The sequence below is a fragment of the Exophiala aquamarina genome (genome assembly GCF_000709125.1).
Source record: "Exophiala aquamarina CBS 119918 chromosome Unknown aczIA-supercont1.7, whole genome shotgun sequence".
NCBI lineage: Eukaryota > Fungi > Ascomycota > Eurotiomycetes > Chaetothyriales > Herpotrichiellaceae > Exophiala > Exophiala aquamarina.
In genome coordinates, this window is record NW_013550581.1 from 892,233 (window position 1) to 919,457 (window position 27,225).

Here is a 27,225-nt window from a genome sequence, read left to right on the forward strand (position 1 = left end):
TATGTATGTAGTACTTGTATCATTCTTTGTTTTCACCAGCTGAAGAGTTCTTCACGAACCACTCATGCTTCAAAATACTACATACATATTACTTAGTATGCATCCTGAGCTAACAATCGATCCCTAAGCTGGAACATACTATGTTCTTAGTCAGTACTTAGTATACTAATGCCCAATGGTTTAAACGCTACTACTTCGTACTATCTATGTCTCTTCCTTAGAACACTGTGCAACTCTCTCATTACTAAAGCATGGTATGTTTCTGAGAGTAGTACTACTTAGTATGTAATATGTAGCTTCCGAGTTGAAAGTGGCTACATAGTACATGTACGATACTATGTACCTTTACCTGTAGGGGCCTTAGTCCGCATGAAGTTTGTCGAAAAGTGTTTGTCCCTTAACAAGCTCAAAGTCCTACATGCTAGAGACCATGTGTCTGTCTAGGCATCCGCAGATCCCACGTCAAATCCAGGCGGATTTCCCGGCCATAATATAGAACTTTCCCTTGAAAATACTCGTCTAAAGATCAAGAATTCGTGAAATTGCTGTAAAATGCTCTTCATCCCAGCGCTTACTGGCTTCTAGTTCTCCATGTCGCCTGAAGCCATGGGGTACGCCCTTGTAAACGTTGAAAGAAGTCTCGATCCTGCGATTCTTTAGCTGGTTGCTCATGCCAGAAAATTACCATCAATTTTCATACCCAAGCCGTTGCAGTTTATCCATGAACAAAAACGATTGATCCCGTAGGATGTCTCGACCCGCAATCTGAAAGTGAGTCGTTGGAGAGCCTTTCAGAGACTCATCTTCCAGCAGGAGGACATTGTAAAGGCGATCGGTACTGGCATTTTCGCCCAGCAGGGACTCGAAAAGATCCAGCCGCGTTACTGGTAAGAGTGGAGCTAACCGATTCTCTTCGTATGAGCCCTTGCCAGGCAGGATGAGATGCGCTGGGAAATTCGCCGAATGGCATAGGACCGGTATGTCCAGGATTTGGCCCTGTATTCGATTCTTCCCGTGCTGATGCGATGCGATTGCGCTTAGTTAGCCTCAAATGTACAGATTGCGACTTAGGACATGTAATTCATATATCATACCTGCTCACGGTCTTGTATTGCGACAATCGCAGCGAGAAGTCCCCCAGCAGACCGTCCAGATACAATTACTTTGTTTGGGTCCCCACCTAGCTCATCGACATGGTCGAAGACCCAATTGAAGCCAGCGAGAGCATCTTGTCGTGGCACAGGCCATGGATACTCTGGGGTGTGACGGTAGCAAACGTGGACAACGATCACATCCAGCTTCTGCACCATATTGAAGCAGTGGCCGTCTTCTCCGTCGAGACTGCCAAATAGAAAGCCCCCTCCATGATACCATATGTAGATAGGAAGCTTTCCTGGCTCTGGCTTGGCTGTCATTCGCTTGTATACTCGCAGAGTTATACTGTCTTCCGAGCCGACTCCCAAGGCGAAATCTTTCTTGTGAACTGTGTCTTTGCCCGCGCTTTGAGTCAATGATTGTATCAGTTTGAATAGGGTATATTGGAATTTTCCTACCAACTCCTGCAATCAATTTCTGTGCCGCCTGTGCCCGGCTGTCGTTGGTCAATTGCCGAAGTTCGATCGCCGTGATGTTTAGAGGAAAGGTGAGTTGAGGCTGCGATTCTACTAGAAGTTCCCATTCAGGCGCAATGCCACCATGCTGAGAGAAGTCTGACATTCCTTTTGCGTCTTAATGTAGTTCGGTTGACGGTCTGGTCTCATGAGGTGCACGTGGAATATTTGAACACATGGAAATATGGAAGGTTGAATTTGAGTTTCTGCTTCTTATCGCGTCAACGCCCTGTTTATTATGTGCGGTACCAAAATCTAACATCGGGCCTCGGCTGACTGATTTCTGTGCTCATTAGTCTTGTTCTCATAATCAAAATTCATAGTAATATGATGCTCTTAGCAGCCATGTGGGACCAAATACTGTACATTATCGGTTGACAAAGGCACAGGAGAAGATACGAGAGTCTACTATGCAGTATTAAGTAGGTGCGGGCATATATATTATACTGTATATATGGATAGTATTTGGGGATAGATAATTATATTCTCAAAGACCGGGTCGAAAGACTACTCTTTAGTATCTACACCTGTCGTAAAGCCTTCCGGAACCTCGTCGATGTGGCTTATAGTGAGCTTCGGAATGCCGTGAACAACTAGTTATTCACGTGAGAGGATATCCACAGAGGCATGGTCTAATTCCAGAACTTACTGGAAGAATCTGAACCTAGAATAACAATCAGCGTTTATCCTCTTCATTAAACAAGAGCCACAGCATATCAATACTATACCATACCTTCTCTACGTTCCAGACACCTTCCTGAGCATAGATGTCCTTGCGAAGTTCCTCTAGCACCTCCTCCTTGGACGAGGCTTTCGCAACTAAGCAACTGCCGTTGAATTGCTTGTCTTCACCTTCCTTTGGTGCCGCAGCGGCCGTTGCTCCTAGCAAAACAGTGAGCCAATCATCCATATGAGATTTTGGGCTGCATCTTGCCGCCCATCACCCATATTCCACTATCGATCCGAGGCTTCAAGCCCTCCAGATGCGCCCTTTTCCAAAATTTAGCGAGTTCTCCAATTGTTGGCAATGAGAACACTCACGGCCTGGCCTTCATCCGCTTTGGCAAAGCATTCTCATGATCTGGGATCAGGACTATCCAGTCCATAACGGGAGCAGACATTGTCTTGGCGTCCTGGTGGGGGTTTTGGCGTTGTTGAGGAGAGTGAGTACTTGGAGGAGATTGATATATAATTTTCTCCAAGTGAGTCTGATCGGCAACTCGAGCTGCCGATGTTGGAGACGAAAGCAAACCTATGCTAGCGGGATTCGAAGCGGTTCTATGCATCCGGTAATTTCCTACCTAGAGAGGAAATGTTTCGGCCCGGTCAGCTGCGATGCCAAACTCGACTGTACTTTGGGTGCCACTGGTAATGTGCCCGGCTGTCCTTCTGATCTGGATTTAGATTGGGCAGGCATTCATGCGCTTCTTCGGTTATACCGCATGGTCTCAAGTCTGGGGTACGGGAATGAGTCGGTCCCCTTTAAAGGATCGCATCCTGCACAATCTTAAGCATCGCTCCTTTACCCAGAAGTCCATAGAAATCAAGTGGAGCTGTCCTGAGGACTTCTTTTTTACTATTCTTGGATATCATGGATTCTGTTGACAGGAACCCCAAGCCCGATATGAAGCACATGGAGTACGAAGAAGACCTTGGTTCGACCAACAAGGAAGAAACAAATGCACGAGATGAGATCTCCATTGATGAAAAGCTTGAAAGTCGCATCAAGTATGCCATCCACATTGCTTTGGCGCCATTGGTGAAATTTTCTGTGTTGACAGCTCCCTTCTTAGGCGCAAAGTCGACATTAGACTACTGCCAATGCTGGCCGGACTTTACACTCTCTGCTTGATCGACCGTACCAACATTGGAGGTGCACGTATCTCTGGACTGGACCAAGCGGTAGATCTTGATGTTGGGAATAGAGCCTCAGTCATTAGTAAGCTGTGAATCAAAGGGGAAATGAGACGTCTCGAGACACTGACAAGACGTTTAGTACTCATTTTTTACGTCGGCTATATTGCGATGGAATTGCCATCAAACATGCTGCTTCGAAAGTTTGGAGCTGCTACCTGGCTATCATTCTTAGGAGTTGCTTGGGGACTTGTTGTTCTGGGCTTTGGCTTCAGCAAGAATTGGCAAACTGTGGCCGTGCTTAGAGTCATGCTTGGAATATTGGAGGCAGGGTTGTTTCCTGGGGTGATTTATCTTGTCGGATCTTGGTACACTCGATACGAAATTCAAAAGAGGTACTGTACGATTCAAAGTTCCCATACCCTTCTAGGCTGACACACAACGACTAGGATTGCCGTGGTGTTTCTCTCAGCAGCATTTCTCTCTTCGTTTGCCAACATTCTAGCTTATGGGCTGACCCAGATCGCATCTAACCCAGAACTTGGAGGCTGGAAGTGGATCTTCATCGTCGAAGGCGCTCTGACTGTGGCATTGGCTCTGGGCGCTTATTTTATCCTCATTGATTTTCCAGACTCCAAGCGAAACAAGTTCTTAAGCACCGAAGAGATCGAAGTCATCAACGCGAGGTTGATCCGCTCCCGAGGAACACTAGAGGGAGGCAAAGTGACTTGGCGAATAGTCAAGGATACTGTTACTGATTGGCAGGTTTGGACAATGTATGTATCAAACGCAAGGTTCGGGGCTACTTGGTATTAACCAGCTGACTTGTTTAGTGGCACTGTTTATATGAGTGGCTCCTGTGGCACATACGGCTTTCTCTTCTTCCTTCCGATCATTCTTCGCCGTGGATTGGAGTATTCGCAACAGTTGGCGTTCGTCCTCACAGCACCACCAGCTGCAGTAGCGATTGTTTATGGTCTCGCACTAGCTTGGGCGGCGGACAAGTATCGTGTTCGGGGTCCTTTCATCCTGCTTCATTGCACGTTTGGTATCGTCGGGCTTTGCATGATTGGCTTTCTGCAGGCCCCCACCCCACGATATGTTGGTAGCTTTCTCGGTCAGTGTGGTACCAATGGTCTCATTGTCACTGGTCTCGCATGGGGCCAAAACAACGTCAGAGGAGACGCGAGGAGAAGTGTCGTTACTGCGATTTTCATCATGTTGGCGGGAGTCGGAGGTATCTATTCAGCCTTGGTGTTCAGACAACAAGTCAGTATACTGACTGACCACTAAATGTCATACGCTGAGATGCTGATTATCTTTAGGATGCCCCAAATTACCTGCCAGGTGTCATCGCGACCGGCGCGCTAATACTCCTTGCAGCTGTTCTCACCCTTATCACCTCTCCTTTGCTGATCAGAGCAAACCGACAAGCTGACGCTGGAAAACTATTGATTGAAGGTTCAGCAGAGTTCAGATATACCTGGTAATTTCTGGATGGCTAGAAGAAGGGACCCGTGTGTATTGAAGTTTGAACGGACAACTTGACGCTCATCCCCTCAAGAATTCTCGTCATTGCATGACAGAAAGCTTATTAAAACTCCTATTTGACCCGAAAGGAGGTAAATTGCTGTTGGAGAAAGAGCATCTTAGACCTGGTTTTGTAGAATGGTGGTTTTGAATTTCCGCCTGCTGAAGTTTAGAGCGATTTCCAGAAGATAGTCTTGAAAAATTCAAGAGCTGGCCTATTGCACTATTGCTTACCATTCATCCTGTGCTTCTAATATAGATTGTACTTCTCCAAAAGTTCGGCTGATTGAAACGGATATTTGCCGAGTCTCCCGAACCTTGGTCAAGACCTGTCTGGTGTATCTCACCGAGCCCAAAGAGTAAAAGTTGAGCATTCAGGCAGTCCCTTTCCTTACTCACATCGGGACTCGCAAGACAGTCCGCAGAACACAAAGCTGACTCTACTCTTCATGGCGACACAACGTGGCCCAGAGTTCACTCCAGTAAGCTGCCCAGCTGAAATTGATTCTACGAGTGTTGCAGGTCTCTCTGTACTCATAACGGGAGGTTCGTCCGCGTTGAGTAATCTCCCTGACTATGAGCTGAACTTTTTAGGCAGCAGTGGCCTGGGAGCCGCATATGTCAAGGCATTTAGCGATGCAGGGTGAGGAATGGACCTCCCTCTAGACGGAAACTTGATTGATAAAATGCGGCAGGGCATTTGTTACCAACGCAGATTTGAAGCCGCCGTCGCCGGCTGCTAAATCCAAGTAAGGACTCGAACGTTCAACAGATCCAGGCTGACGGAGAAGTTTGCAACATATTCGATGTGATGTCACGAACTGGGAAGACCAGGTCGCAGCGTTCAAGGCTGCTATCACGGGCTCTCCTAGCAATAGCATTGATATTGTGGTTGCTAATGCCGGTATCTCTGGCTCGGACGAGTTCTTCGAAGGTATACGGCATGCTATTCCTAGAGCTTATCTATTCTAACCCAAAGGACACTAAAATTCGCATAGACGATGGGGATGAGCCCCATAAGCCAACATTGCGAATTCTGGAGACAAATTTACTAGCTATGATCTATACTTCCAAGCTTGCAATGCATCATATGAAGCGACAGGGCCCTCATCGAGACCGCTGTCTTGTACTGAAGTCGAGTATCATGGGATACCTAGATACGAACGGGTCGCCAACATATGGTGCAGCGAAGCATGGTGTCCGTGGTTTGATGAAGGTACTTCGACGACGAAACGGTCTCAGAGTCAATATTGTGGCGCCTTGGTATAGTCTCTGTATTTGAAGTTCTTCCGATGCTGATATTTCGCAGGTATATTGCGACTCCGTTGATGAGTAAGCTTGTTATTGAGAGACTGACCACTCAGCTTGAAGCTCAAGGCTCGGGGTTTGCGCTCGTAGAAGATTCCGTGAAGGCTGTGATGCGGATCTCTACTGATAGGTCTATCAACGGTGTGTCTGGAACTAATACGTGAAACGCTATACTAACATCCGTCTAGGACGATCTCTTGCTGTTGTCCCCAGAAGCGTACAGAATGCAGGTTACATGGATATCAAGCTCGACGATTTCGCAGAGGATTCGATTTATCGAGAACTGCAAGAAGTATGCTCAACCCTCACACATCGACAGCTTGCTCCGAGTGATCAGAAAGTCTAAGTGAGATTATGGTGGTCAGGATGGAGCAGTGGAGCCCGCCCATACCAGAACAGATGATCCAGTCGCGTGGTCCACGAAATAACCGACAATCCACCTGTAGCTACTACAATGCAGATTTATATGCCAGACTGAGCACAAACAAATTGGTTCACAGAGGGGGAGTTCCCGGATGGGAACGGCCGGCTACCGGTGGTTTCTCAACGTGATACAAGTTGCCATAAAGCAGTATTGCTCCCCCTCACCCCAGCCACTGGCTGGCTGAAACTGTGATGGGATGCGTTCTGACGGGAAGAACAGCGCAAGATCAGCTGCGGCAAAGGGTACGGAAATTTATCATATTCTCGCACGTCGGTTATGGCTCCTTTGGAACCGGGGCCGAGATCCCGGCAAACCATCATTACCGATCGGCAAACAACCAAACGAGCATTGCCACTGACACTCCCCGCGCAATTGCTCCAACAGCCGATGGCTGGTGATCCATTGAACGCAATTTCAATCATGTTCAGGTAATAAATGCTTGCGAAGGAAATTCAAAGCCTTGTAGTTTTATCTGATCAGAGTCCATTGCCTGTGCTCCTGTTCAATTGTCTCCAACAACGATGGCGCCGTCTGCTGTAGAAACTGACGTTAAAAACCCCATGCGGCTGCAGCACAGCATTATCAAGCAGAAGATAGCCAAGACAGACACTGTGGGCGTCGATCATACCTCTATGTCCCGAGATGTTCCTCTCAACGGTTCACAATCTCAGAAACAAGACGGAGCCTCTTATGACACGGAAAAGATCCCACACTTGAGTATATCCAAGAACTACAAGGTTTCAGAGCAACCAATAGGTACAGTACGGCCTGTCCGTATGATATGTATTGGTGCCGGGGCAAGTGGGGTGAATCTTGCATATCAAGTCCAGAAGAACATGCAACATACGGATTTGGCCATATATGAGAAGTCGCCAGCGATTGGAGGCACGTGGTATGAAAACCGTTATCCCGGGTGCAAATGTGATATTCGTGAGTGAGAACCCCTCAGCAGATATGGAAATATAAATGTTGACTGATTGGACAGCGTCTCACAACTACCAATTCTCGTGGGAGCCGAATCCCGATTGGGCAGAGATGTTCTCCCCATCAGATGAGATCAGAGAATATCTGGAATCTTGTGTCAAGAAGTACGATTTGGCAAAGTACGTCCATCTCAACCACAAAGTGATTGGCGCAACCTGGAACGAAAATGATTGCGTATGGAACGTCGAAATCGAGGACACCGTGAATCAGTTGGTCTTCTCCGACTGGTGCCATTTTCTGGTAAATGCTGGCGGCATTCTCAATAATTGGAGATGGCCAAACATACCAGGGCTCCATGGTTTCCAAGGGAAACTGGTTCACAGTGCTAGTTGGCCAGAAAGCTGGGATTATGACGACCTGAAAATCGCCGTCATCGGCAACGGCTCGACTGGAATTCAGATAGTTCCTGCTATGCAACCAAGGGTCAAGGAGCTCGTGCACGTCATACGTTCTCCGACATGGGTAACACCAGGAGCAGCCTCGAGGTATCCATCCCTGAGAGGTGGGTCAATGCCAGACCGATTCAGTGATGAGCAGAGAGAACATTTTCGCAACGATCCTAGATCCTACATGGAGTTTCGAAAACAAGTCGAAAGAGAAATCAACGGCAAGTTTCAGATGCTAGTTAACGGAAGTGAAAGGGCAGAAGAAGTGCGCAAAATGGCCTACGAGAGTATGGTACAGCTGCTCGGTCCAGCAGGTGCTAAAGAGTACGCGGAGAAGATAATACCAGAATTTCCTGTTGGATGCAGGAGGATCACGCCCGGTATCGGCTACCTAGAGAGCTTCACGAAAGAGAACGTCCGGATCATAACCGATGCGAGGATTGAGAGAGCGGACCAGACTGGATTGTTGATGTCGAACGGCGAGCATATCGAGCTGGATGCGATAGTCTGCGCCACGGGTTTCGACGTTTCTTTCACCCCTCGTTTCTCGATAATCGGCCGCGAAGGCGTCAGCTTGACGGACGTATGGTCGAGAAACATCCCTTATGCGTATCTTTCAATGACCGTCCCGAAATTCCCAAATTATTTCGGTAAGGCTGAGAGGCTCCTTTTCCCGCTTGCCCTGCCCGACGGCTGACCGCGTACACTCCCAATATAGTATTCCTTGGCCCAAACGCCCCCATCTCCCACGGAAGCGTATTCACAATTACTGAACAGTGCTCGAAATACGTGATGCAGCTGGTCACGAAAGCGCAGATAGAAGGCATCAAAGCATACGACGTTAAGCAATCCGCATGTGATGATTTCATCACCCACGTTCAGCACTTCATGCCACGCACTGCCTGGGCAGCCAAATGTCGATCATGGTTCAAGAACGGGAAAGTCGATGGCCCTGTGCTGGCCATTCATCCTGGTAGGCCTCTTCTAGGGAAATGGTGTAACAATGTTATATAGTACTTACCACCGTTCTAACACTTGTCTTCGTTCAGGGAGTCGCATTCACTGGTTCCACACGCTTGAGCGACCCAAGTTCGAGGACTATGAGTATACCTACGAGACCGAGAATCGCTTCCAGTATCTGGGAAACGGCTTCTCTACGAGGGAAATGGAGGGCGGTGATGATACTTGGTTTTTGGAACATCCTGAGGCGACGTTTCTGTACTACTAAGAAGAACAAGGGCAGCGAAATTCCAGAAGATAAGGAAATTCTAGACAAGAGAAATGCTTTGAATTTCGAAACGAGTGAATTGGATAAACAGATGCTAGATGATAAATTTTGCGGATATAGTTGAAGAGAGATACTGAAGTTGGAAAGCCACAGAATAAGCTGAGAAACTGCTTGATAGTACCCAAACACCTTCCCTTTCCTAGACGAATTGAACTCCACCACTTTCAATGGAATAATTTCTGGATGAAATTATCACGATTTGTTGAACGATACATATAGTGGCAAAATGAGATGGGAATCACGAGTCCGCGCTCTTGGACCGATTCAGAAAGCTTATTCTCGAGTCGAGCCGGAGCGTTCCTCGGCGGGACATCAACAAAATGGCTTCATTTCGAGGGTCTGTCGGGTATGATGGTAACTCTGCGCTGCCGGGAAACGAACTAGGTCTGCTCGACGGTGGAGTGGAAGGAAAAGGGGGACCTGGATTGACCTCTGTTAATAACTCGGCGGCCCTGGATAACATACTGATTGCCACGGAGTTGGCGGCGCGGACAGCCCAGTCGTACGGGGTTTGGCCTTCATGGTCAAGAGCGTGCAGGTTCGCTCCGGCTTCCAGGAGCATCGTAATGACATCCGGGTTGCCGTACTCTGCTGCTGTGTGCAGTGGGCTAATCTTGTTCAGGTCAGCCTTGTTTGCGTCAGCCCCGGCATCCAACAGGAGTTGCATGACGCTTAGATGCTCGCGAAGGACGGCGCCGTGTAGTGCGGTGCCGCCGAAGCGGCTCCCCGGAGCGTCGAGGAGAGCCTTAATGTCCGGGTTACGGAGCAGATCTTCCACCGTATCAGCTAGACCGAACGTCGACGCGTAGTACAGCGTCGTCGTGGTGTGAGGGTAGAAGTCCCAGCTCCCATGGATTGCGTTCAAGACCTGCACCCAGGACATGAAGGTTGGTGATGGAGGCGTGTGGAAAAATCGGGTAATGCGGTCCTGTAATTTCGGGGTCACCGTCGTAGCGCGGACGAAGTACGACCAGCTGACCGCCGCATAGTTGACCAGTGGTAAGCGAATCAGCCTGGATGTGTAGTCGTCAGCGCTCGGACAAGGTCCAGAGGATAATTCATGGAAAGACAGATAGGCCAGGCAATTCTCAGCAAGTTCATGGTTAGCGCTGTCTGGTTCGAGTGCATACGCCGATACGGCCTTATTCTGCTTGGTTCGCTGTGAGAGGAGATACTCCTTCACAGACAAATGGGCGAGTCCAAGATACCCTTCCTCAGACGCAATAACCAGACTACCACAGAGGTCAAGCATGTCTTGCGGGGTCCGCAGAGTTGATTCTTCGTCCAGGTGGTCCATATAAGGGTCGATGGCAATTGCCTCATGGACGGCACTCAGGGTCAGGGGCATGACGGCGAATGAAACCCACATCAGAATTCGGCGCACGGTTTCCGTGTCCGAGTCTGGAATTTTTGTTAAGATGTTGTCGTATGTTTCGTCCAGTCCCTTGGGAAGTTCCTTGAGAGCAGCGCGAATGGCCTTGACTGTGCGAAGAATTGCTATGGCGTCGATCTGGCATTGGACCCAGCGAAACCTGCCTGATCAGCAGCCGTCCAGGGAAGTCAAATGAAGCACTTACATCCCAGCGGACTTCTCGATCAGCAGACTAGCTATGTCATCTTTGACACTATCATTGAGCCACTGTAGTCTTCGCTCTGACGAAAGCCGGTGCTTGATATATGACTCCACGTCTTGATTAACTTCTGCTAAATGGCCTTCAATTCTCATGTGGGTAAACATGTACAAACCAGCTTGCATCTCTACATCATCTCGGCTCGTGATCAGAATACTTGGGGAGGATTTTGTTCTCTGTAGACCTGAGATGAAGTCGACCGCCTCCTGTCGCTGGAGACATTCATCTAGGGCATCGATTAAAATCACAACATGAGACCGTTGCACAAAGTTTTCCAGAATCTGTCGAAGAAGCTGTAATGTCGGCTTTTGGTGACCAACCGTATTGTGAACTTGTTGAAAAGCTTCTTCGAGTTCGATCGGGAAAATCCCGCTTTGAAAGCAGAGTTGACTGACCAGGGATCCTATCATATTCACCAGGTCTTGGGTTTCTTTTCTCCTAAAGTCGCAGTAAAAGATTGCAACTAGATTGTCTCCACCTCCGTCGTCCACTTGTTGTCTGAGATAAGTCACGGTACTTGAGCTAGTAGAAGTCAGGGCCCAGAACTAATGAAGGATAGCAACGCTACCTACAACAAGATTGTCTTACCAGCACCGGCTTTGAGGGCGAGAAATCAGTACATTTCAGGCATAAGTTATGCTTCAGAGTACGTACGGAAACCACTTAGCCACAAAAAAGAACGCTTTGCCGTGTGCCAGCGCTTAAACTCTTCAGATTGCACGAACCAATTATTTGTGCCATCTTGGTGGATCTTTGTGGCCGCTTCGTGACTAACCCTTGGGTCAACCGGAGAAAGCCATTTGAGGATGCTTCTATGCGTCTTGTCTTGTTATGAAGAGTTAGCGGTCGACAGGTTTCAGGTTTTCGGGATAATTATGGAACAAACTAAGTTCTCTGGTTTGCATATTCTGAGTTATTGTCGTAATATCGCTTCTCATCGACCCGACTGTTGAGGCAAGGGAAGAAGTCATCTCTTGAATATCAAGCAGTAATGCACTTGGAAAATAAGTCAGCCGGGGTATCCGTAAATAGGAGCAACAGCTCGACATCTCCAAACTCTCGGAGTGGATACATTTGGAAGGAAATACCACGTACGCTTCGTCTGCTGTGATAGCCAAGCTGAGGGTACTCTTGATGCGTTCAATCCGTTGCAAGGAAAGTCGAATTTCCTCACCGCCAAACTGCCACTTCATCACTTGAAGTAGGGCTTTCGTTTTGGACCCTTTCTTATCTCCGGATTGACCACCTATCAAGGTCTCTAAAGACTTGAGTTCCCGTAGGCACGCCGCCAGGGGTCCAGTCTGGGGTTCGGAGACTATTTCGAAGGAGCGCCACTGCTTCAGCGACAAACCTGGGTCGGTATTTGAGTCCCTTGAGGCGAGTTGATCCATCGTTTCGAGGACACTCCGCAATTCCTGTATCTCAGTAATGATCCACGTAAGCGTCTTCGGGACATCTTTCATGGCAGCCTTGAAGTCATAGCAAATCGAAATGACAGCATTAGCTGCTTGGAGTACAGCAATGACGCTGGCAATGACGCTGAGAGGATCCATCGCTCATCAAACGTGTGGTTTCTAGAGTCTAAAGACGAGGTTGTAGTCCCATATCATCCTCTTTCTACGTATCATCCAGAACTGACGACTCAGGCTGTTCGGGATGGACGGAACGCGATGCGTCCTTGGCCACTGGTCTTAAGAAGTTAAATGCACGAACGCCGTAAGGTAAATAGGGGCACGGTGTTAGAGCAGTCTCTTGTTTATAAAAGAACCCATGAGGCTTCGATTGATTAGATTAGTCGTCGTTCGCTCGCCCTAGTAAGCTTACCTAGTTTTCCCCTCCGCGGATGGTAGAGACTATTCTAGGTTAGCGTGTACCACCTCAAAACCGGTTACACCTCGATATCAGTACTAGTAGAGTTATTATACCTCCTACTAGCTATTTTCTGTATCTATAAGTATAAAACTTCTGGAAGTAACTAAACTTAATGTATACTAGATTTTATAATATAACTCGTATTAGTTAAGATTTATACTATAGCGCTATTATGTATAAACGTTAGGAATGACAACGCTAAGAGATGGACTAGGCCGAGTCCCGTGACCTTTAGTTAACGTCACGTTACCTATAGGCCAAGAGGGCCGCCAAGCCTATAATTATTTGAGAAGCCCGTCGCATGGGACCCTTTTGGGATCCTTATGCTTAGAGCTTGCTACGACGCGGACGTTAAGGTACTACTTGTACTTAAGAGATAGGGTCTGCCAATTAATATATCTACTAGCTATACCCGCCTCTTAGCACGAGTAGTGCCTAACAATAAATCTATATAGTGATTAGGTAATGAAAGCTATTTCAATCCTCTAGGACACCTAGTAATATTAATTTCAAGTCTTAGTCGTTTACGCCAAGAAAAAAGGTCGTTGGCTAACGCAAGGGAGATAGCCATAATATTTTCGAGGCGAAGAGATAACGTCTCAAGTTCTCAACTATCATGGATGACTTATTTTCCACAACCCGTGCAGCAATAGGGAGAGCCCCTCCCCACGAGAGTTTTGGGTATGTTGGACGCCCGGGAAAACATCTGCTCGGTGTTATGAATATCATTCCTGTGTGTCGTAAACCCCTAGGGCTCTTGGTCGCTTGATGAATGATCTCCGAAATCCCAGCACCGGATAAAATTCGATTGAGTTTAGAGGAGATAATCTGGTCACCTCTGCCATTACCCTCCAAGCCAAATCTACGAACGATGTGTTGCGTAGAACATGCCGCGTAGTGATCACGGGCCTGCTAGTCGGCCTAAAATCTTGAAGTAGTCTTGGTCGAACAGACTATCTTCTCTTGCAGGCAACACTAAGCCACGCCTCGCCCGTACGAACTTAAAAATCTTCATGTGTTCGAAATTGTGACGTGTGACTCTTCTTCTCAATAGCACGAACACGGCCATACTTCGCTCAGATTAAAAGGACAGACCAATTATCTGTATGGACGCCTGTGCTGCTCGTGTTCTCGGGATGTAATGTGGCAGGAAAACGTTGCGATATGGACAGCGTGTCAACCTGCCCAGTTCGGTATAAAACTTGCCCTCCCGAGCTAGATAGGCGTCTGCCTTTGCTTTCCTGGCGCGATTCTCGGCACCATGCTGCAATATCAGCACATGAAGGAGGAAATGTCATTCAACTGCAAACAGACCTCGGCACATCATGAATATGGTCGGTCGATGTCGACAGGCCTCGCTAGGAGGGCGCCTTGGGATAATGATCAGTAGCAAATGCGAGCAATGAAAATGGAAGGTAGATAAACTGAATCCGCTGCTTTCTGGGCGTCTCACCGAAGATAAGGTGGTATCTGACTGTGTGCGATCGATCTTGAGAGGTCTGATTAGGTATTTGCTGGTTGGTCAGAACAGGATAACCACTAAACAAGTAGTGCGGGTTTCTTGCTGAAGGCAAGGTAACTTTCAAAGTTCAAAAACCTTCTAATACCGCCGCTGGGTCCAGATTCGACCCATGCTATGATCTGCTTCCGTATGTGTTAAAAGAGACGCGGCCTGAATCAATTGCACTCACTCAAAGATCATCTGCAAAGACGGCCAACTATAAGCGCTCAGCTATGATAGCTCCTCCGGGTTCTGTGACAGAGGTTAGCGTCATTAACACATGCTTCCTTCGTGAAATACCGATTGAGAATTATATGCAACCTATTATTCCTGGGAATGAGCACATGAACGTCCCTTGCTATGTCTTTCTGCTTCGTAATAACGAAGACCGCAAAGTCCTATTCGATCTAGGGCTTCGCAACGACTGGAAGAAACTCTCCCCCAGCGTACAGGGAGAGATCGAACGCGAACATATCAAGATCACCATGGATCAGGACGTGATCGAATCTCTCGACCAGCATGGAATCGCCCCCGGGGATGTCGAGGCTATAGTTCTTAGGTCTGGCTCTTATCCACCAGCTATGAAACTCAACGACATTACTGATCGAGAGATAGCCATCATCATTTTGATCATATAGGAGATCCATCCCTATTTCCAGATCAAACAAATATCGTAGTAGGGCCGGGATTCTCAAAAGCTTATATGCCTGGCTATCCTCTTGGTAAGGATTCTTCAATATTGGAGAGCGATTATAGGTGCGTGCTCTCCCAAACCTGATCGCCTCTCGACGGACACAAAAAAGGTGATACTGATCCATCCGTGCAGTGGGAAAAGAGTGATAGAAATCAACTTCAAGGGCTCTGAAGGCATTGTGCAGATTGGGCCCTGGCGAGGATTTGATTACTTTGGTGATGGATCATTTTACGTCCTCGATGCTCCAGGACACACCATCGGACATGTATGCGGCCTTGTCAGAACCACCCGCAATCCTGACACATTTTTGCTGCTAGGTGGTGATGCTTGTCACAATAATGGGGAGTTCAGGCCATCAAAACAACAACCACTGCCAGACACTATTACCCCAGACCCATTCGCACGCCGAGGCGTAAGATCATGCCCAGGTGCCGCGTTTGAGCGCTATCTTGCAAACATTGGGAAAAGCCGCGCAGAGCCTTTTTTCGAAATCCCTAAGGGTCTACAGTATGCTGAATTCTGTCATGACGTTGTTGATGCAGCAGCTACAATAGAGAGACTACAGGCCCTGGATGGCTACGACAATGTTTTCGTGATACTTGCCCACGACGACAGTATTAGACATATTGTTGAGTTCTTTCCCAAGACGCTGAATACGTGGAAGGCTCGAGGATGGGGACAATTAGGCAGATGGGCGTTCTTAAAAGATTTTTTGAGCATTGAACAACCAGTTGTGGACGGCATTGGCAGTAGATGATTGCTTCGCCGTTGAGCTCATCGTAGAAGCTGATACAACAGAGCTCTGTAATTGAGTAGCGTACAGACAAACAACAGTGGAATAGCATTCAAGAAGCACACTCTCGAGCTCAGTCTACCCATCAGGGTTATCCTAGACCTGCAGCTATCTTATCAAGATCTTCGTTGCCCGAAACAGTCCGATCCTGGAAGTAGAGTCAGTGAAACTTCCCGGATAGCCCGGCGTGTCAATTTACCATGATGAACATTGATATGAATGTTGAGCAGAACTTTACAATGCTTGCGTAGTTCCCTCTCCAAAGTTTCCCACTCGCATCACCCAAGATGTCTCGTACAACTTTACTTGCAAATAGGTCGCTGGGCGTTCTGGTGTAGCCATTGTTTGCATTGGCTATTTGATTCAGATTAGCCTGCGCAGGCAGGTATCTCGAGCCTTGAGGCACTTTGAGGTCTAGAAAGTTAAAGGTGACGTTTGTCCGAACCGAGCCAGTCGCCACCGCCAGCAGTTTGTCGTCCAAAATTGAAGACTCGATTTTCAGTGTCTCGTCAAATAAATGAACGGCAGTTTTGGATACATTGTACACGCCTTGGCTTAATAGCAGCATCTTGAATTGGATCGTCATGCTTCCAAATCTCACCTGCGTAAGGAAGGTTGCAATCATTTCCTTTGCTGCAATGAGGAGAGGAGCAAATCCTGGGATCATGCTGATCTTACCCCAAAGATTGAGGTCGGACAGTATTTTCCCTCGCATAACATCTATGTCCAGTGCGGGAATGAGGCAACACTGGCCGAAATCGTTGACCAGGTAATCAAAAGCGCCTCCCGTGCAAGACTTAACGGTTTGGACAACCCGGCGATATCGGCTGGGGAAGTGACATCGAGGTCGAGTATACGGATGTTCAGGGTGTCTTCTAAGAGGGCGTCTTGGCCAAGTTTCTGGCTGTCGCAAAAACTATCAGTCCCCCTTTCTGAAATTCTCTTGCCAGAGCGTAGCATATTCCTCCGACACTGCATCCGACGATGATAACGGTCTTTTATGGCATCGATTTGGCCGATGTACGTCTTCTAAGCTTCTCCTTCTAAGCTACATCTTTGCGGAGCACAGGCCCATTTTTTCTTTCTCGTTGCTCAAATTACACCATGGGTTACACTGTTAACTACCGACCGTAAGTCCAAAATGATTGCACCATCCTCTCTGCAACTCGGGCGAATTCATTTGAAGATCCTGGCGAGAGGCTGTGGAGTAGGTGGGATGGAAGCCCACATAGTTCAGTATCACGTATAATTTACGACTATTGTGACACCGATTCTATTCAAGAATCTATCCAATCTATTCCAAGCTAGCTAAGCTTCGGATATCCCGCCAAGGGCGAGACGCTCAGGTCCTCGAAGCGAAGTGAGCTTGGGGAAAGTCAGTCTTCGCCACTGATTAGATGGACATTTTGTTTGTTCGTAAGTATTGCGCCCGATCATGATTTGCCATCGACCAATGAAAACATCAGTCGTAACTAGCTTGTGCAGTGGTCAGAGTCACGGCTACTTTACCAGAGAATACCTGTGTAGGTTACCTGGGTCTACCTTCCAAGTATGGACTGGCTTGTTGACAACAATCCTAAACGAACTTCATCCGCCCTTGGCAGTCCTCGGTGGAGCTAGCGACCCCCCATGCGAGAAGACTTGATTCCGACAGGTCTTTGACCAATGAACAGGCACCCCACCGGAATCGAGACTCCCATGGGTAGATAACAAGGCATGCCTACTACTGTAGTCTTTAGCAGAAGGTTGTGCATATAAGCAATTGACATTCATCTCGAGCGTTGGAAGCATCGACTTCGACAACCTTCTTCTACATTGCAAGTTTCACCCAAATCCACCTAGTCATGGCTACCAACACCGTCGATCCTCAAACCAATGATGATGATCTTCCTCCAGGGACGGTCAAAATGTTCACTGGCAAGAACAACCATTTACTTCGTGCCACGAAGACCAGTATGCTAACGAGAGCCCAGAACCTGGTGGACTTGACCCACGATTTCAGTTCAGTCCCACTCCAACATCGGATCCTAATCAACCGTTGGTATGTTCAAGTCTAACATCAAATATGACCTTCACGCAGGCTGATGTGCTTCAGAACTGGAAATTGGGGCGCAAGGCTCTCAATTTCGGTCTAGTCCTAACCGTGACTCTTGTCGTCTTTACCGCGTATGCACATTCCTGCACTTTGGAACGTGAGAGTCACTAAAGTCTTAACCTAGTCTAAGCGTTCAAGTCATTGTTTGGCAGCAATTGGTTGTCTCGCTCAATGTCACCTTCAAACAACTTAATAACTCGCAATCCATCTTTTGCGCTGGTCTTGCCATGGGAACCGTCGTCTTCATGCCATTTGCCATCAAGTATGGCAGAAGGCCGGTCTATATTATTTCGACGGCTATAGTCTTCGCCATGTCGGTTTGGTCATCCCGCATGGACACTCTGTGGGAACTCTATCTCACGAATCTGATCATGGGCTTGGCTGGGGCAACAAACGAAGCAATTATCGGCTGTACAATTGCCGATCTTTTTTTCGTTCACCAACGGGCCACGATGAATGGCATCTACCTACTGACAGTTGTCGCCGGAAATTTCTTGACACCTATGTTAGCCGGAGTGCACGCAACAGCATCAGGGTGGCGTTGGGTCTACTATGTTCTATCTATTTTTACCGGCTTCGTCTTTCTCGCATTCATTTTTTTATATGAGGAAACAAAATATATCCCTCTAAGCGAAGGACAGCAAAGCATAACGGTGGCGAGCTCCGAAGTTCCTTCTCAAACAGCCATAGAGAGAGAAGGTGGATCGATGGTAACTGAGCCTGCCAAAGCTGAAGCAGAGGAGTCCTTGTATCAGATTGACACAGGAATTCAAATTGACGACACGGTTCCTCTAGCCTCTTGGAAACAGCGGTTGTCTTCAACTCGCCCTACTGATGAATCACTCCGAGAGTTATTCTATCGCCCAGTCCTGATCATGTTCCGTCTACCCATCGTCGCATTTGCAGCATTTCAATACTCAGTCGCTCTTTGCTGGCTTGTCAACATCATCGTGGTTCTCAATATGGTTTTTCCTTACCCACCATATAATTTCACACCGGCACAAGTCGGCTACATGTGTCTAGGACCCTTTACAGGCTTCATGATTGGAACCTTGTACGGTGGTCCCCTGACTGACAAAGCTATTGTATGGTTTGCCAAAAGAAATCATGGCTACTACGAGCCTGAAATGCGCCTTTACCTACTTCATCTGCCCTGTGTGCTAACTGCCGCTGGTATCATTATGTTTGGGGTTACTACAGCAAAGGTAAGTTAGTCAAGGGACAATCTCAGATGACTAAGAGGAGCACATAGCTAAAGAATAGTGTAGGGAATGCATTGGATCGTTCCTGCTATTGGTGGCGCAATCTATGCTGCTGGAGGAATCGCATATGGCGACAACATCTTGACTTACGTGATTGATAGTCACAAACTAGTACGTTTCATAGGCCTAGTTCTTCAGCACTCATGAATTCCACTAACCTTGTCTATAGCTTGCTGGTGAGGCTTTCGTCACAATTAGCTTCTGGCGAAATCTCCTCATTATTGTAATGGCTCAGATACGGATTCCGTGGATGATCGGAATGGGCTTACAGAATATGTTCATTCTTTCGGGGTTCCTGTCCCTTGCCCTTACTTTCTTGTACGTTCCCATGATATATCTCGGCAAACGGACTAGGCGAGCTTCCGCCAAGTGGTACTATCAAATGGCCGAAAACAGAATTTAAGGCAGCGACTTGCGAAGCTGGATGTGCCAAGTGCATTTTCCGCGAAAGCAGTCGTCATGGCCCAGGCTTCTCGGTCTGAAGAGGCACTGAGACTGGCTCCAGAGGCTTGAGGGTTTCAAACTCACACATGGAATAACACCTTTTAAAAACAAATTGGTATTGTCATGGAGTGAGCGTTACCTCCTATGTATGGTCAATCTTGATCATTTACTTTCGTGAAAGAAGTGAATTGCTGTTGAGAAAATGGCATAAAATGACGCGACACTGAAACAGAGAGTTAGGCGAATTCTACAACGTATAAGAGCCCTGAGGCCGAAAAAGCCCTTACCCTTGGACGCCCTCCTCCTATTGCCACACTAAGTGATTCCCCCACTTGAATTGGTATCTGATTCCCCACTTGCTCAAAGGTTGATAGGCCCGCTCATGAGATGTATACCGTTGTGCAGAGACACAGTCCAATATCATATCATATGGGCCCATTCCAGATCAGGCAGGTAGACACACTTACTAATATACGGATACAGCGGAAACCCCCTCGTGAAGGCGAATGCAATCTCCATGGGCCCTTGGGTGGGAGAGGGGTCCATGGTATGGTGATTATATAGTCTAGCACCCTCCTATCCGTCTTTACTCGTTTCCGAACACAAGCCTCCTGCTGATATCACCCCACCCATTCCGGCTATCATTTTAGTTCTTGCAGTCTTTGCGCAGCCGTTGATATTGGTCGACAATTCTTGAAAGTAACCTTGAAGCCTGTTTTGTAGGAAAGGGTGCGGCCCAGAATTCTATCGCCGCCAGCAAAACCAAAATGCAGCTTCTTCGCCTGTGGGCGGCATCGATGCTCTACACGCCGCTTTGTCTCGCTTGCTCCCGAGCCGTCTATACTGCTAATGAGCCTGATGGGATCCGCGTCGTCTCTGGACGCACTCTTGACTGGTTTACCGCACACAAGTCATTTCTTTATGCATTCCCAGCAGGAATGGACCGTGACGGTGCCGCTGGAAAGGGTTCTCTGAAGTGGACCAGTAAATATGGCAGCATTTGTCATTCCATGGAAGGAACCGCTATCACCGATGGCCTCAACACCGCCGGCTTAACTGGCAACATTCTCTACCTCAAAGACACCAACTTCGGCCGATACAACGCTTCTAAGCCGCAGGTATCCGTTGCAGTCTGGCTACAGTATTTCCTCGACATGTACCCATCCATTGCTGAGATCGCGGAGGACCTATTCGACGACGCAGGCGAAGCCAAATACCAAGTCGCGACGGCCTTTCCGGCCCATATCTTCCCAGTGCCCCCACTAGTTCACATCTCGTTGGCCGACCCCACAGGAAATAATATGATTCTAGAATGGATCGATGGCAAGCTAACCGTTCATTCATCTCCGAAATATCAGGTCATGACGAATGAGCCTTCGTACGACCAGCAACTCGCCCTTGACTCCTATTGGCTAGGCATGCAGAATATCACCCTACCCGGTACGGATCGTCCTGCTGATCGATTTGCACGCCTTGCACATTATGCGCGCGTGGCAGCCCCAGTTAGAGGCCCCGTTCGGGCTCTTGCAACACTTCAAGGCATGATCAGGGCCGTCAGTGTGCCATTGAGGTACTGCTCCATGCATCTTCCTACCGGAGGACCGAATGTAGCCCCGACATTTTGGAGAACATACGCAGACCTAAAGGATATTCGTTACTACTTCGAGAGTGCCACCGAGAACGAGTTTGTCTGGGTGTCTTTGAAGAATCTCGATCTGCGCCCAGGCACTGGTGTCCGCAGAGTAGTGGTAGATGTGGAAGGAGGGAGCATTGAAGGGAGGCATGGAGACATAACTCATGAATTAGTCCCCGATGCTGGCTTCATTCCTCTGCCATTGACAGATGAGGATCTGGCAAGACAACTTGAGGATGATACTGCAGAGTTTGGTCAGAAGAAGCCACTAGACCAGTTGAAGGAAGTGCGTTCAGAGCTCTAGAAGCCATCTTAGAAACTCTGCATCTGCTGATGAATAACTCAGGCTACGTTGAATTTGATGAAGAGCGTAGCCCCCGTGGTCTTGGATTTGTTGTGACGTACTCAGCCTCGAGTCCAAAGTCGGTGAATGAAAACATATGGGCCCAACAGAAAGAACTCTTGCGGTTGTCTCCAATATCGAGCAGTGGTTCCAATGATGCCTCGGATGTAACTGGCGTCCGATTATAGAGCTAGCACAATGGAACCTCAAGAAAGATAGCAATACATGATTATTATATCATCCTCGCCGTAGTTTAGTAGTATCCGATACCTGAGTCATGAGCGGCGGAAGTTAAGCACTGCCTTCGAGTTGGAGTTGGAGTTGGTTTTTTGCATGGTCATAACAGGAGGACTTCGATACCTCTCATTTTTGCAATTTGATCAGGCGTGTATTGGAATCCCATCTTCAAACTCTCGATCATGTCCTCAATGATCTGCCATGCCAGTCGCGTGTTCGACGTCTGATCGAGGGCAGCTTCAATAGTGATCCAACTCTCAAGCAGAGGGTGCCAGCTCCGGTGTTGATGAGCTGATATCACCTCGAGGGTCATTATAAATAAAGGGAACAACGTGTGAATTCTGGGACGTGACTTGTCAACCACATAAGCGGCCATTTCTCGTCCATTGTAGATCGCATCCAATGCGCTGAGACCTCGACGGAGGACATCGTCGTTGCTTACATTCGACATCCGCCGGTCTGCCCGTTCTACATCGTTGCCAATTTTTTCTTTGCGTCGGTGGCGGATATCAAGGACCCCAGCGAGGCGGTAAGATTCCCAAAGGTGGCATTGTGTGATCGACCCTTCATATCCAGGCCACAGCCACAGAGCTTCTTCCGCTGAGGCGCTGACCTCGACAGCAAAGACGTCAATTAGTGATCTTGGAAGACCGGAGATAATCTCAATTCCGTCTATCTCGTTGTTACTACGGCCAAACTTTTCTTTCCGATAGCGCTGCCAGATATTGAGACACGTTGTGGTGCGGCCAACGTTCAGACGCTCTAGGTCGAAAACTCCCATTATACCTAGGCAGTGGGAAAACAGTGGCCCTGGGTTGATTGAAGGGGGTAGCTGATCATATACGTCGAAAATAGCCTTCATTCCCTTTAGATGAATCGTCCACGGTACTCCTTGTAACATCTAGTCCGGTGTTATTTGTCAGAGCCTTAACGAACCTTGGCATGGTTACAGGACATTCACCTACCCCAATCGTACACAGCAAAACGGTGGCGCCAAGTGTACCATCGTTTAACTGTTGGTAAGGATAGTGAAGATCTGATTGGACGGAGGTAAGCAATTGTTCGTAGAATTTGAGAAACGACTCAGATGGCCCATGTGAGAGGTACGCCTGACATGCAACGCATGCATGAAAGAGTGTGTCCGAACGTTCGCGACAATCCCTGATCGCAGCAGCCCATATGCAGCCGTTATCCGAATTGCGACACATCGTGACTGAGTACTCGAAGTTTGGAGTACGAGGGAGCATGGAATATAAGAAGGGAGGCGCAGAACTGAGAACTACGGATCAGTTAGAGCATAAAGCCAACGCGATAGTGGGGCAGGAGAATTGCAAGGGCTCACATTCCAAAAAGAGTGCCTCCTTCTGCATATCGTACGATGTAATGTTCAGTGTGCTACCGCCTATTTGCGTGATTGAAGAACGCGGTGCTGTTAGTGACTTGGGGAATGTGACGCGCTCCTAGACACTCGCGGGTTAGTGCATTGTGATCGCTGGAAGTGACCAGGATGTCGAGCTCCTGAGGGCCGGAAGCCACACACGGAAGTGAAGATCTGAGCTTTCTCTTTCTCTTTATTGAATCGGTCTCGCCGACGTCCCCTGGGAACCATAGAGCGATTGTCCATTCGGGGTTCATGCGCTTCTGTCAAGTAACCGCGCGAGGCCAGACCAACGCCCCATCGGAGCCTTGGGGCGTAGCCTTCGCACACGTGGCCTTGAGACATGCAAGCCTGGCATCGCGGGTGCGTTTCATCGCATTTTCTTCGTCTTCTCTGCTTGGAGCTATTTATGAGTATCTGTGTGAGAGTTCTCATGAAGGGAGCACTTCTCCTGCAACTTTAGCACGTCAACAGACCTTGCAAGTCCAACATCCATAGTGTGATCGCTTTTGCGACATTGCAGGTAGAGCGAACTTCTCGCGCGTCTTGATACAGGGAACAAATGTGCTTGAGTACAAGCAGCGTTGAGCCTCCGATGAACAATTGCAGGAGCTGAGTGAGAGTGGTTTGAAAGAGGACGTGGAATCCTAAACGCGGGGCAACCTGCACCAGGACAATTGTAAATTGGTAGGTCTTTCTTTTCTAATGACGCCTAGCCTCGGCGTACTACGAGTACCGTTGATAAATACCTGGCGCTATCCAGTCACGCCAAAACTGGTCCCCGCGGGTATATAGATGACGAGGGCTTTCGTAACACTTAGAATGACAACTTACTTTCTCTACTACTTTACGCCGCGCAATCACACAATTGAGATGGATAAATCCATGCATACTCGAGCGCCTTGTCAAGCACCTCAAGCGGGAACCCTTCGCCAGAGCTAGGGTAACTTGCCCTCACTTGTGAAAAGTGAAGGTAGCCTTGCAAGATAACCATGACAGCCTAGACTATCATTCGCAAGATCGCTGAGCTTTCCGCACTGGGAGAAGTTGGACGGTCCTACTGAAGCTGTCACGGAAGGAGCCAATTGAATGCCAAGCCCTTGGCATTCCACTACTACATATGATAGCAATAGCTCCATAGCACTTAGTAGAGAACAACATCCAGATGAATGAGGCATTACGCTGCCGAAGCAGCTCCGGTCCTTATCTCCTCTGTGGACCTACAGGAGACGCTGCCAGTGACTGTAAAGCGGGGCCAGTCTGTAACCAGGCCACCGAGGTGCGTCCACCTTCTACTTTAGGCATGAGTTATACCCTTTATGGCAACGCCGGCGACAAGTCGAGGTTGAGTGCTTTTTGTTATCACCGACACCGACACGACGGTACTATGGTGCCTCAACACCTCGGGTATTGGAAGCCCTCCTCCGTTTAGGCTCAACCCCAATCAATCATAATAATTCTGAGGGTTGATGTGGTTTGAAAGAGCGCCTTTGAGAGTATGTTGGCCTCATTTCTGATGAGACTGAATGATTAGCCTGTTCCAAGTAGAAGAAACTTGGTGATGGACGCTCTGGGATGAGCTACATTATCCGACTACTTGACGAATGGTTACCACGTACGACAAGTACGGCAGGGAGGATAACAAGACCTCGGTCAACCAATTTCCTCAGCGTTAGTCAACAGACTCTTGTTGACGTTGACCCAGTGATGTAGAGGCCAGAGCATAGGACCAGTCAGACATTTCAGGGTGCAATTCGGGATTTCTCGATCTGGTTGGTTTTGTGCATTCATATAGGCATCGCGTGTCTATACAGAGGTCTATTGGATTACATTTTGCACCTCTTTTGAGTCTAATAGCAGTGCTTTCATTGACAAATGCCTGTATGCAGGAGAACCAAAATCTGCGACGCCAACTTGTGACCTTTGTGAACACACCTGAAAGTCGCTTGTGCAAGCTTGAATTCTTTATTTACAACAGTGAGCAATGCACTTGAAGGGTTTGTATGTTGATTCCTTGCTGACATCTTAAATACAAGGCGTGTTCCATTCCATACAAACTAACTACCTGATGTCAAGGATCACTAATAACAGCTGGGTTCAGGCTGCAATATACTACCACAGAAGGAGAAGGAGCAAGATGCTATAGCTCCAGAACCTTCAGAAAGCAGGCTATCTCCCGCCCCAGGAAGGGCAATTGATACAGCTAGTGATGGAAAATCCTGCACTACATGTTTCTGGCAGCCTCATGGTTAGTCATTCCTGATATGGAGAGATTCGAGTTGGAGCGCGCCTTCTCTAAGACCGAGTCCGTAAATAAGACTTGTGAATTGTCGAATGTGCAGAGTGCCTCGTCGGTGACTTCGATTGCTGGCGACCATGCTCCCATCGACGGCTTACCTGGTAGTACTAAGATTCGTTATGGCAAGGTTCAGAGCGGTGATATGATAGTTAAATGGACTACTAGTTGCAACTACCCAGAAACAGTTTCTTTTTCTAACTCAACTGAGTCAACTACGCAAACAGCCTTCCCCTTAAGCTTCCCCGACTGAGCAAGCTCAACCATCTGTGGAACCTGCTCCAGCCCATAAAATATAGTGCTCTCGCACTTGATGTCGTGCTTAGCTACGTCATCCAACATTTGTTGACTGTACTCTGATCCAGCTATCAAAGTTCCTTTGATTCGAATGTCTCGGAAAATTAGTTGTTGAAATGTCACACTCACTTTTTCAGGCTGTGACACTTGAATCATGACCCCGTGCATCCTTGTCACGGCACAAGCCATTTCTGCAGAATCATCGCTTAAGTTTATAGATGCATGCACGCCCAGCCCACCAGTGAGACGCTGTACTTGGCGGACGATTTCATCGCTGCCTTGCCGAGCATCGATGATATGTTTCGCTCCGTATTTCTGACATACTTCCAATCCTTCATCTCTCGCCTCAATGGCAATCACTTGAAGACCTTTTGCCAGCGCAAACTGAATGCCAAGGTGCCCCAATCCTCCACCGGCGCCCACAATTGCGACCCATTCATCCGGTTTCAGTTCACTGATGATGAGTGAACGATATATTGTTCTTCCCGCGCAGGCCAGCGGAGCCGCGATCAAAGAGCTTACATTCTCTGGGATCAAACAACTGTTCCGGCTATCGACGACGTGATAGTCGGCAAATGCCCCATCAATAAATACGCCAATGTGGCCCTCAATATTCTCGCAGTATTGATGCCAATCGTTAGGGCCCTTACAGTTGTAGCAGACCCCACACGGATTCTTTGGCTCCCCGGACATGACTCGATCTCCTATCTTGAAATTACGAACCTTGGAACCGACAGCTGCAACCACCCCGGCTCCTTCGTGTGAAGCCGTGCATGGCAATTTAGTTGGGAAGATACCCTCAATGACCATCAAATCTGTATGGCAAAATGATGCAACTGTTGTTTTGAGCAGGATGTCATATTCTTCAAGGTAGGTTGGGGTAGGTATTTTGTAAATTCTGTAAGGTTTGTTGAACTAATTTCATCTCCGCTTAGCATAAATAGTTGTCTGGGAAATAGCGAACTGTTGAAAGGAAGCATACTTCGATGATTTGCACCGCAGTCATATCTTCTGGGATTCCATTAATGCGCAATGCATTCGATGGAAGTGACACCGGAGTGTTTTCCATATTTGCAAGGCGTGAGTCAGCAAATGTCTGCTCTCTGGCATCTGAGAGCCAAAAGACAGTTTATAGTACGAGATGCAGAAGAAACGCTGAAAAAGGAGAATGGAGGCTGATGCTGGCTTCATTTATTCCTGCGGATCTTTATACGCCAGTCCTACGGATGAAGTTCTCTCCGAGCCGCAAACATGCATACCAGCCTCATCCGATCTTCTTTAATTGCTTGGACCACACCGTATGGCAGTAGCGCGAAAGAGAAGTCTCACCGACTCTCAAAGGCTGTGCCTGAATCCAGTGATTCG

The 27,225-nt window shown here is 48.0% G+C and overlaps 13 protein-coding genes across 13 annotated transcripts; 6 read left to right on the forward strand and 7 right to left on the reverse strand.

The window, feature by feature from the left end:
* Nucleotides 1-687: 687 nt before the first annotated feature.
* On the reverse strand, nt 688-1,716 carry A1O9_08346 (uncharacterized protein; the record flags this gene model as incomplete). The annotated part of the gene is made up of 3 exons (XM_013402732.1): nt 688-1,017; nt 1,095-1,489; nt 1,554-1,716. 3 exons carry the CDS (start codon nt 1,714-1,716, stop codon nt 688-690), a joined length of 888 nt encoding a protein of 295 aa, XP_013258186.1.
* A 570-nt stretch (nt 1,717-2,286) lies between these two features.
* On the reverse strand, nt 2,287-2,520 carry A1O9_08347 (uncharacterized protein; the record flags this gene model as incomplete). The annotated part of the gene is made up of 1 exon (XM_013402733.1): nt 2,287-2,520. One exon carries the CDS (start codon nt 2,518-2,520, stop codon nt 2,287-2,289), a length of 234 nt encoding a protein of 77 aa, XP_013258187.1.
* Nucleotides 2,521-3,431: 911 nt separating this feature from the next.
* On the forward strand, nt 3,432-4,954 carry A1O9_08348 (uncharacterized protein; the record flags this gene model as incomplete). The annotated part of the gene is made up of 5 exons (XM_013402734.1): nt 3,432-3,549; nt 3,607-3,859; nt 3,914-4,240; nt 4,298-4,733; nt 4,790-4,954. The coding sequence occupies 5 exons, from the start codon at nt 3,432-3,434 to the stop codon at nt 4,952-4,954; spliced, it is 1,299 nt and encodes a 432-aa protein (XP_013258188.1).
* Nucleotides 4,955-5,443: 489 nt separating this feature from the next.
* A1O9_08349 (uncharacterized protein) lies at nt 5,444-6,648 on the forward strand (the record flags this gene model as incomplete). Its single annotated transcript, XM_013402735.1, has 6 exons — nt 5,444-5,637; nt 5,690-5,743; nt 5,786-5,928; nt 5,993-6,257; nt 6,304-6,443; nt 6,491-6,648. 6 exons carry the CDS (start codon nt 5,444-5,446, stop codon nt 6,646-6,648), a joined length of 954 nt encoding a protein of 317 aa, XP_013258189.1.
* A 599-nt stretch (nt 6,649-7,247) lies between these two features.
* Nucleotides 7,248-9,324, forward strand: A1O9_08350 (uncharacterized protein; the record flags this gene model as incomplete). Its single annotated transcript, XM_013402736.1, has 4 exons — nt 7,248-7,656; nt 7,712-8,746; nt 8,815-9,069; nt 9,146-9,324. The coding sequence occupies 4 exons, from the start codon at nt 7,248-7,250 to the stop codon at nt 9,322-9,324; spliced, it is 1,878 nt and encodes a 625-aa protein (XP_013258190.1).
* A 298-nt stretch (nt 9,325-9,622) lies between these two features.
* On the reverse strand, nt 9,623-11,425 carry A1O9_08351 (uncharacterized protein; the record flags this gene model as incomplete). Its single annotated transcript, XM_013402737.1, has 2 exons — nt 9,623-10,916; nt 10,962-11,425. 2 exons carry the CDS (start codon nt 11,423-11,425, stop codon nt 9,623-9,625), a joined length of 1,758 nt encoding a protein of 585 aa, XP_013258191.1.
* Nucleotides 11,426-11,900: 475 nt separating this feature from the next.
* On the reverse strand, nt 11,901-12,568 carry A1O9_08352 (uncharacterized protein; the record flags this gene model as incomplete). Its single annotated transcript, XM_013402738.1, has 2 exons — nt 11,901-11,961; nt 12,111-12,568. The coding sequence occupies 2 exons, from the start codon at nt 12,566-12,568 to the stop codon at nt 11,901-11,903; spliced, it is 519 nt and encodes a 172-aa protein (XP_013258192.1).
* Nucleotides 12,569-14,621: 2,053 nt separating this feature from the next.
* On the forward strand, nt 14,622-15,839 carry A1O9_08353 (uncharacterized protein; the record flags this gene model as incomplete). The annotated part of the gene is made up of 3 exons (XM_013402739.1): nt 14,622-14,947; nt 15,004-15,144; nt 15,215-15,839. The coding sequence occupies 3 exons, from the start codon at nt 14,622-14,624 to the stop codon at nt 15,837-15,839; spliced, it is 1,092 nt and encodes a 363-aa protein (XP_013258193.1).
* A 226-nt stretch (nt 15,840-16,065) lies between these two features.
* A1O9_08354 (uncharacterized protein) lies at nt 16,066-16,590 on the reverse strand (the record flags this gene model as incomplete). The annotated part of the gene is made up of 1 exon (XM_013402740.1): nt 16,066-16,590. The coding sequence occupies one exon, from the start codon at nt 16,588-16,590 to the stop codon at nt 16,066-16,068; it is 525 nt and encodes a 174-aa protein (XP_013258194.1).
* A 1,350-nt stretch (nt 16,591-17,940) lies between these two features.
* On the forward strand, nt 17,941-19,635 carry A1O9_08355 (uncharacterized protein; the record flags this gene model as incomplete). The annotated part of the gene is made up of 4 exons (XM_013402741.1): nt 17,941-18,041; nt 18,095-19,175; nt 19,239-19,343; nt 19,402-19,635. The coding sequence occupies 4 exons, from the start codon at nt 17,941-17,943 to the stop codon at nt 19,633-19,635; spliced, it is 1,521 nt and encodes a 506-aa protein (XP_013258195.1).
* An 808-nt stretch (nt 19,636-20,443) lies between these two features.
* Nucleotides 20,444-21,613, forward strand: A1O9_08356 (uncharacterized protein; the record flags this gene model as incomplete). The annotated part of the gene is made up of 1 exon (XM_013402742.1): nt 20,444-21,613. One exon carries the CDS (start codon nt 20,444-20,446, stop codon nt 21,611-21,613), a length of 1,170 nt encoding a protein of 389 aa, XP_013258196.1.
* Nucleotides 21,614-21,989: 376 nt separating this feature from the next.
* Nucleotides 21,990-23,097, reverse strand: A1O9_08357 (uncharacterized protein; the record flags this gene model as incomplete). Its single annotated transcript, XM_013402743.1, has 2 exons — nt 21,990-22,790; nt 22,855-23,097. 2 exons carry the CDS (start codon nt 23,095-23,097, stop codon nt 21,990-21,992), a joined length of 1,044 nt encoding a protein of 347 aa, XP_013258197.1.
* Nucleotides 23,098-25,737: 2,640 nt separating this feature from the next.
* A1O9_08358 (uncharacterized protein) lies at nt 25,738-26,929 on the reverse strand (the record flags this gene model as incomplete). The annotated part of the gene is made up of 2 exons (XM_013402744.1): nt 25,738-26,775; nt 26,843-26,929. 2 exons carry the CDS (start codon nt 26,927-26,929, stop codon nt 25,738-25,740), a joined length of 1,125 nt encoding a protein of 374 aa, XP_013258198.1.
* Nucleotides 26,930-27,225: the final 296 nt, after the last annotated feature.